Source organism: Berghia stephanieae, chromosome 4 (genome assembly GCF_034508935.2).
Source record: "Berghia stephanieae isolate SIO BIC M18660-M18661 chromosome 4, UCSD_Bste_1.3, whole genome shotgun sequence".
NCBI lineage: Eukaryota > Metazoa > Mollusca > Gastropoda > Nudibranchia > Aeolidiidae > Berghia > Berghia stephanieae.
In genome coordinates, this window is record NC_088363.1 from 72531992 (window position 1) to 72541991 (window position 10000).

General features: G+C 35.3%; 1 protein-coding gene across 2 annotated transcripts in view; it reads left to right on the forward strand.

The window, feature by feature from the left end:
* The window catches only part of LOC144971181 (uncharacterized), a 193419-nt gene that overhangs the window by 17079 nt on the left and 166340 nt on the right, over nucleotides 1-10000 (forward strand). For both annotated transcript variants that reach the window (XM_078911666.1, XM_078911667.1), the window contains exon 2: nucleotides 6156-6684. In XM_078911666.1, the coding sequence (XP_078767792.1) occupies nucleotides 6581-6684 (104 nt within the window). In that variant the 5' untranslated portion in view covers nucleotides 6156-6580. The remainder of the gene's footprint in view (nucleotides 1-6155; nucleotides 6685-10000) is intronic.

Sequence of the window (10000 nt, forward strand, 5' to 3'; positions counted from 1 at the left end):
CCTGCCAGCACTGTTTATTTAATTTTATCTATTTATTTATTTTATTTCTATCTCAGTCAACCATATCATTATACTTTTCAGTTTACCACGTCTATTTTTACTCTAAAACCCTTGTAGTTATTATATTATATCCATCGATCAACGCTCGAAGGCTTCAAAATTGATAGGGACAAACGAAGCGTTATATAATTCTATGACTTCATACATTGAGGTGAAGACATTAAGCGTCCCCACGGACTCCTTGGCACATAGATGTCATCATCAAACATGTAATCGCCACGAAGAATGTCTGAGCGAATCGATTTTTATGCAATACACCGCGCGTTCAATTTAATAGCCTATCAATTAACAAACACACGATGTGCTGCCCGTAAAACGGCTTAAATGAGATTGCGTTAGAACTTTTTAGATAGCTAAGTTCTTAAAATTTGCTTGAATTTTTTAATGATTTTGTTTTGTTTTTTAATTAATTTTTTTTTTTAAATATAAAAAGGGAGTCCCAATTGCTCAGGTAGTCGCGTACTCGCGTCACACTCAAAAGGACCGAGATCTATAACTTGATGTAAAGCTTTGTGTTTCATACGGCGCCAGATGTTTTCTTCTTTATTTAGAGAGATTTTAAATTCCGAGGTTTCGTGTAATTTTCACAGAGACGGTAGGTGACATGAGAGCTCTCGTGGCCATTGTTGTTTATAGTTAGGGTGAGTTTGTGCCCGAAACATATTACTTTTACACCATTTTTCTTTGATAAGAAAAGAAGTCCCTCAGAGCCACCAATAAAGCCCACAAAGTTGGAGTTCATCGTTGGTTTTGTAGATTTTAATGGACATTAACATTTCCTGTGACCCTTGTATTGGACGCTAGTCTATTGCAAAGTACTTTCCACTCGATCAAATAGACCCAGCTACCAAGTCATTTACATAGAGAAGATGAACATCTTTTTCCTTCCATTTTATGCGTGACCAAATATTTCATTTACGTATGGCAAATGTGCTCAAATAATTGAGCATTGTAATAATAATTCCAATGGATTTATTACACACATAAAAAGCAACCAAGGAGACAATTCAACCATTAAATGGCACGTTCCTTGTCTCTTGGAAGACAAAAATGTTTGTGAAATGACCCAAGCAAACCGAACCAACAAGTTAGGTTGCTGTATTATTGAGCGGTCGTCCAGACATTTTTCATGGCTATAAAAATGACACCGGTGTAGGTTAAGAACGTGAAATACAGCTCAAGGTATAAATTCCGTTCAGTTCATGTCATTCCCATCCAACTTGGTCTCGGGTGCCATAACACCTCAATTGCCTGATTAAACTTTATTTATTATTCTACTCAAACCATTCTTAAAGTAATGATAATGTGTGATGGTAATACTGGTAATAATAATAATAATAATGATGATAATAATAATAATGATAATAATAATGATAATAATGATAATAATAAATAATAATAATAATAATAATAATAATAATAATAATAATAATAATAATAATAATAATAATAATAATAACAGTTATAACGGTAATGATGATGATGATGATGGGATGACGACGATTATGATGACGATGACGATGATGATGAGGATGATGATGATGATGATGATGATGAGATGAGTGAGTGATTGATAATGATGAGATGATGATGTGGTGGTGTGTGAGATGATGATGATGATGATGATAATGATGATGATGATGATGATGATGATGATAGTATTGGTGGCAGCGGTGTTAGTTGTAACGTTTGTGGTAAAAAATAATTAACAAATGCTCTAGATAACTTAAAATAAATTCCATGGTATATTTTTCTCAATCGTATATCACGTCTTCTATTGAGTAGTTCAGAATAGTCGGAAGGCTACGGTAATCAAAGTTAATACGTGCGTCTTCGAATTACATTTACCGATTCAATACCACAGTCAGAACTTTTTATTGATCAGGATTGAATGGAAACACGGACAATAGAAAGAATACGTTTGATATTTTTTGGTTTTGTGTCCAATACTGACTCGTGTAGCAATAATATGTCTTTATATTGAAAGATCAGGTTGTTTGCTCAAACCGTGTTAAAGTTCAAATGATATTATAATACCACAAGCTTTGAAAGCGCTCTTGCAAATTGTTTACATGTGTTTCTCCTCATAACATTAAATACGAAAATATCAAAGCCAATTCTCCTCGAAACAGGACAATAATTAATATTCCATTGCTGACATAACCAAGCTAGCATTGTAGAACTCCCCAAAGAAAATGGAAAAGGAAATTAATGAATGGGCCATTGTGGGCCGCGTTGAGCACAGCGAAACCGTGGAAATGTGCTCTATGAATGTTCATAAAATATTATTCATACCTCTATTTTCTAATTTTTCTTTGTTTGATATAATTTTATATAAACTTCATTATTTTTAAAATAAAATTCTAATAGTGATATTTAAAAAAAACAAGTAAAACATGCACGTTTACCACGCAAAGAAAGGGGCTTCAAAGCAATCCAGAAGAAAAAATATTGAAGTTTCCAGGTAAGGATTCATTGTCAACAAAACAAATCAGCAGATTATTTTCAAGCGAGTGTCGAGGTCCACATCCCTTGTCTCGAGGTTAGGTAAAGTTGTACAAAATGGCCCGGTCTATCAGTACTGTTTACCTGTATTCTCATTGTTTTAAAAATTTGTTCATAGATCAATAAATTAGGTCTTATTATCAATACACAGTGATCTAACGATAAACGTTTTAAAAGGTGACCATCTCATATTTGAAAATATTGAATGTAGATAATGAAAAAATGGATTCTTCCCTCATTATTAACAAAAAAAATATTTATAGAAACTTCAAGTAAATAATTAAAGTGAAATTATTTTGTCATTTTCAAGTCTGTTATAAGGAATAGATTCATGAAAAAAAAAGTATTAGGAATGTTACATTTTTCTCCGTTTTTAAACATTGGATTGGGGGAGGTGTGAGGGAAGGGGGGGGGGGGGGGGCGCTCTTCCCGTGTTAACCTGGAGGCACCTCATGTACCCTATAGCCTCCTTGGGCTCTTGGTACTTTTTGTGTCCATTTTCTGGAATAAAGCTATTTAGCTTTGTTACGTTCTGTCTTTTGTGTTTACATGTACTGATCTCCAATAGTCGTCTTTTTGATTTTTTGTTTTAAAGGAGCTGAAATTACATAATAGTGTATAGAGCCGTGGAAAGCAAACAAATGAAAAATAACCCACAAAATTGTGTGTCCCTGAACGATTTTATGATTCTAGCAGAGTAAATTACAAGTACTAGAAGGAAACGAACATTTCGTCCGCCTTTTGGGCATTGGTGGCTTTAGTTTGAGACTAACGATTGGATTGATTCATTCAGTTTCGTGGCTCATTTTGAGTTTTGGACTATGGACTCAAATGTTATTTGTCTATCTAGTAACAACAATTTTAAACAGTTATAAAGTTATTTGTTGTTTCCTTTTTTTGATAATTAATATTTATTTTTTTCAAGACACTTCGATTTTAAAACTTAAAAATGGCGTTCTGGGTGGGATCTTTTGTCCTCCCATAGTGGGCAGGGAAACCAATTGATATTTATTTCATCCCCCTTAATGTTTTCAAACTTGCTTTCTTTCAATCTCTTAGAATGAGACAACTTGGGTTTTGTACTGGCACAGGCCAAGTCCTTGACTGGGAGTGAAGCAGTCAAATGCTTTGTTTGTGGAAACGGATTTGTCTGTAGTCAAACAAGGCAATTGTTGGGCTTAGAGAAATTAAGCTTAGCCTATGACTGTACTGTATTTGACTGACTTCTTCCAATCCCGGGACATGTCGAAAGCATTTAAACCACGTCATCACAATGTGAGCCCATGAACTTCGGATCTAATCTACATGACGCCATGGTCTCGCTCTAAAACTTATTTAATTGCTTTCAACATTTAATCACTTTCTTTTTTAGAAGGAGGGGCGAGTTTATCGACTTCTGGTCATATACACGATTATTAGGTTGAATAGATTTCATTACTAAAAAAAATAAAAAGCAAAAAGCAACTTAAGTTATTACTTGACTTTGAATCCAAGGGGAAGCACCTTGGTCATATGGGCTTAAAGGCTACAAAGTGAGGTTTCCGGGATCCACCCATTGCTTTGAATCTCACGCTGGTTTCCGGATTGTAACGCTGTTTTGAATTTTGTCAAGCTTGAATCGCCGATGATCGTGGCTAGTGAGTGAATAGTCTGGTGACAAAGAGCACAAACTCTTTGAGTTATTTGTTCGTTGTTTTTTGTTGTTGTTTTTTTTTTTGGTTTTTACTCTGGTCATTATGTACTTAGTTATCTGTTGTGTATTTGACTCATAAGTAAATAGTTACCTGAATTAGACAGGTAATCAAGTGATTGAGGCGACCTGTGTCGTCAAGAATAAAAACTTTTGTTTTATCATACTCAATGTTCTTCACTTTGTTTCCCAAGCATGCCATGGGAGACACATTTCTACTCCTTACACAAGTCACCTCCAAGGCTTACTAGAATGGATATTAAATTTGTCAAACAATCATTTACCTATCACGCATAATGTCGGTTGACTTTGATACAATACAATGCAATAACCCGTGCCGCTGTGCCATCGATAAGAATTTATAATGCTAACCTGAAGAAAATCTCAATCTACTTCATTGGCGCTGGAATTATAATACTCGACACAGCAATTATCGTAAAATGATAATACATGGTAATGGAACTGCCGGGCTGCATTTTATTCTCAGGAAGTATTGTTCAAATGTGCAGTGAGGCGTGAATTAAATCAATTCTTGATTGATAAGATGGAATGTTAGGAAAACAAAACGACCATTAACATTTCTCACGACACCAAACCAAGTGTGATTTGTACTGCATTTAGGGCTAAATCGTGTTCAGGAATCTTGAGTGGCAATAGTGATAATTACGATTGTTTTCATAACATACTGTCTTGATGCTCTCGTCATAATTACAAAAGGGAACAAAAATGTGATGTCAAAAAACTGGTTACTATCTCAATGGAAGTGTAGAATCAATCTTCCGAAAGATCGAATGCATACCTTTGGTAAATGATGGCATCAGAGTGATGACATCTTATTTCCGGGTCTAAAAATATGCTGGTCATCAATAAAGATCATCCATCCTCGCTCTTTTACATCCCCTAATCATAATAATCTGTCTATACATCCTGCTACGAAAATAGTTATGTTATAGTAATGATTCAACATGTAAACCAATTCATTACTAGTCATTGAAAGACAGGTTGATTTCACACTTCCGAGGAGTTTGGAACAGGAAAAGTAGAAGCATGACGTCACGACTTTTCTTCCCGATGGTTTCCCCATATTATGGTCACAGGATAGAACGGAATTCACATTTCATGGAGCACAAGTCCCATGAGATGAGAGGCGGTCTTTTCGTTCATAAATAGTTTTTAATATCTTCAAATTCCAAAATCTCGGAACTCGTTTATACCTAGGTTTCACGGTTAAAAGTTTAACTTTATTTCAACAATCTGATGACTATGTATCAGAATACATGCGACCAAGTTCTCTTTAAAATATTTTCGTTCTGGGTGATAGCTCTGATATTTTTTCGCTGCGCTAATTGTAATGAGCCGGTCCTTGGAATGTGGGTTCGAAACCCAAGACTACAAATTTCATTTTTTGATATTTTTTTAATAAGTCCGTTACGTGAATAACTATTGACTTATTATCCTTCTATGCTTTGAAATCAATATTTAAGCTCGCTGCACGTCTTTGACGAACATCATCAAAGTTATAGGACCAGCCATTGCCATAGACTATATTGGAGAAAACCCCCTACTCTCTTTAGCACCATTCACTTAACAATAGTCAATACACACACACAAACACACACACACACACACACACTACATATATATACATATATATATATATATATATATATATGTAGTGTGTGTGTGTGTGTGTGTGTGTGTGTGTTTGTTTGTGCATGTGTGTGCTTGTGTCTGTTTCATTAAACATTTTTGATTGATTTAGTGTTACAAATCACAATACAAATTGTAATAAATTTTATCCTCCCCCCCCCCTCAAAAAAAAAAAAGAATAGAAAATGTAAAAAAAAATCCACAGTCAGTTTATTAATAAATCCATTTTTTCTATTTTGTCTCTTTACAGACAGTATTGACTTTCAAGATTTTATTCATGATGAAAGTAAGAGCAAGCGCTTTCGATTTTCAACGATGTGATAAAAAGCCTTCAAGATGTTTTACGTCAGAATAATACCATATCATCGTTGTGTTTTACTGTATCGCACAGATTTCCCCATCATCAGAAGTAACGGTTAACAAACAACATCTCGTCCTATTTTTCCACATACTTGGCACTTTTTTGTGTCTTAAAATGGATCTGTAATGACATTTCAAGGAACAGGATCATCAGTAGCGTATGGATTGATTATATGTGTTGGTATCGCAATGATCATTGTTAACGATGGCTGTTCGTTCAAGCTGGAATCATAGAGAGCTATTCAGCTCTATTGTGTTATATTTTAATATCTCGTCTTCACGAGGTGGATAAAACGTGGAATATTCGTAGTCAACATGTCTAACAAAAACAACAGCAACGTGTTGCAGCGTTTGAATACGGCGCTGGAGGAAGGATATGAGGCTAAGCTCACACCAGAAGGAAGGATTTATTATGTGAAGTGAGTATTGATTTATTTCGTTATGTCTGTCCTCTGCCTTTGATCATAATCTTAGTAACATGATATTCTGGTCGCTCTACTTACGTGTATGAATTTCTAATACCAGTCATTGACGAATATAGTCAATAAGGTAATAAAAACATAAAGTTCCGTTTATTCATCCTTAGTGGATTTTTTTCTTTAGGTTTTATCTTGGGAAATGAAAGAAAAAAACAGGCGTCAGCCGCAGCGCAGCGCTGGAAAGGAAACACTTGGGGCTAAGTTTCATACTGAAGGTAAAAACGAGATGCTGAAGCTGGTTAGAACTGGGATGTAAGTGCAACGCCTTATCCAATCGGCTATCACGCCTCCTGAAAGCAAACCAATAAAAAATGGAAAGTTTTAAGTCAAATATTTTTTCCAATGGCCATTTTGAGAAGTGATGATGATTTTTGAAATATATTTTCTTAAATAAAATATGAGAAAATGTTCTTTGAATGTAATGCTTATCCTGAAAAAATAGATTCACTCACTTTTTTCTCACTTTTTCCCCCCCTGGATTTACCGATACCTCCTCCCCTTTTATTTTTTAGAAAAAAAAGAAGATAAATACCGATTTGTAGATGCGTTAATATATATGAAAGGCTATTCAACAAACTCTAATAAATGCCTTGCATCTTTTAATATCCAACTTTGACGTATCAGAATGACATGACCAGTGCTAGTCTGCTATGCCCATGACAGATCTTATCATGATTCGACCGTTTAGACCAGGGGCTCCTCCTTACTCTGTGGACCAAGGGGTGCATGGTGCGTCGATCCCCATCTACCGGTCAAAGGCGGGTCTTACCCAGGTTTATTCTTTCCTGAAGTTGGGTGTCATAGTTCCCATTCTTCGCAGTCCATTGCTGCCCCGTTGCATTCTTTCGGTCCCATTACTGTCTTCTCATTGATATGTGTCCATCCAACATTTCCATTTCTTCTCATAATCTTTACTTTAAAAAAATATATAAACGTTTGTCTTCTGGCATGACCAAATTGAAATATTTCTATTCTTTAATGTCGAAAGCAATTATTTTGATTTTAATTCAATAGATTCTATGTCTGCGACATAAGTTTTCATTGGTGTTTATAGGCACAATATTAAAAATGAAGTTTTGACTGGCAAATTTTGTTTTGCTATTATTTTCGTATAGTATTTTGCTTTTTTCCCCCCATATATTATATTCTTTACATGATAATGATACATTACGTATATTTTTTTGCAATTTAGACGAATGTCTCGTGATATTTCTGAGTTCTCATTATTCCCAAACTAAAAACATAAATAAATAAGAATACTTTTACAGAGGTATCTACTGCATTTTCCTTTAGACTTTTCTACTGTTTTCCCAAATTTGGTTTTCAATGTTGGTTGTACACAAGGTATCATTCGTTTTCGGAATGATGGGTAGGAAGTGACGTGGGAGATGAGGTGAAGGGGTGGGAAAAGGGAAACGGGTCCATTAAATCTACGTTGACGAAGTTTAAAATGTGTATTTTTAGCAATTTATATACTTGGCTTGACGGAGATAAGCCGTTTATAAAATTAACATGTCGTGTTTATATTGAATAATGAATGTTTTCTCAAGGACCTATACAGTAACATCGATTTTTTTTATCTCTGTAGTGTTTCTGTTTAAATCAAATTTGATCAGACAACACGGCTATTTCGATTAAATCCTCGGTGTTACTTAGATTCGTTTTATCAAGATTGAAAATTGCATGCTTTACTAAATAAAGGAAGTCAATTGCCAATTTTGAAGGACGTGTAGTTCTGGCAAGCAATGAGCCCCTACTCCTCTCCTTCCTCTCAGCAACGGACAAGTTGCTGAGTCTCGTTTAAATATTATATGGAAAGCAGCTTTTAGTAGAATAACTTAGCTGCTTGATGGTATCACACATTTCTATTTTCGTCCAATTCAAACCATTTGCTCCAGAATAGTCCATAATATGATCTTTGAATTCACATTATAGAGAAAAGCACAATCATCACTCTTAGAAATGTGGTGGAAACATAAAATAAGGAAACAATGAATAGATAAACTTCACAATAAAAAAATAAATAAATTAGTAACTCGGAAAGGCCGGACTTATACCCTTCTTTATCCAACAGCCCCCACCCCTACCCCCCCCCCCCATCCCGCAAAAAGAAACCCCAACAAAAAACAAAACTAAATAAAATTAACGGAATTAACATAAGATAGACTAGTCTAGATGTGATTAAATAACCCTCTACAAAATAGAAGCAAAAGTAAAAACAAAATCGAACGCAAAAAAGAGAATTTAAAAAGAACCCAAAAGTCCCCAAAATTAAAAACAAATAAGCTCCTTCCCGCAAAAAAACAAAAACAAAACAAAACAGAAAAAGACACCAAAATAAAAAAAAACCACCAAAAAAACCCCCAAAAAACAAAAATAAACACAAAAAAACCCCCAAACAACCCCCAAAAAATAAAAAAAAATAAGCCAAAATAATAATCAAAAATGAGTGAACTAACAATGTAAATTAATGGTAATTTAATACTTAGGTCTAGAAAGGCAAGAGTGAGCACAGTCGAAGAATAAAAAGTTCATTACTTTCACAGACTACAGCCCCAGGCACCTCGGTGTATTCTTTCATCAGAATAAATGATAATAATAAAGGAGAACCACTCGAAAATGTCAGCGCTAAGGCCTCTTCTCTCTCTCTCTCTCTCTCTCTATCTCTCTCTCTCTCTCACACACTCTCTCTCTCTCTCACACACTCTCTCTCTCCCCCCCTCTCTCTTTATGCCTCTCTCTCTCTCTCTCTCTCTCTCTCTCTCTCTCTCTCTCTCCTCTCCCCCCCCCCCCCCCCAAGCCGCAAAAATCTTAAAAATCCTAAAAATCAATTTCCGTCAAGATACAATTTTGAACACCCATGAACTTGCACCGACGTGTCCTTATTTACAGGTCTGACAACCCAACATGTTATGTTCTCATTGTAATGGGAATACTCAACGCATAATATGCTCTATTACAACAATGTTAAACCAAGCCCCAATTGCGTTCGGTTATCAGACTTTCTTATCAGGGGGGCGAAGTGGCCGAGTGGTTAAGGTATTGCACTATGATCCTGGATTCGAGCCCCGCTTCAGGCACTTTCGTTTTTTTTCCTTGGGTAAGATTATTAACCTGCAATTTACTCACTTGGACAACATTGACATCAGACATTCTATTTGATCGATTATCTATATTCTTTCATGGAATGCCTTGGCGACGGGATCTTATGGTGTCGTTGCGAATTGGTGTAATTTTTATCAGACTAATAATATGT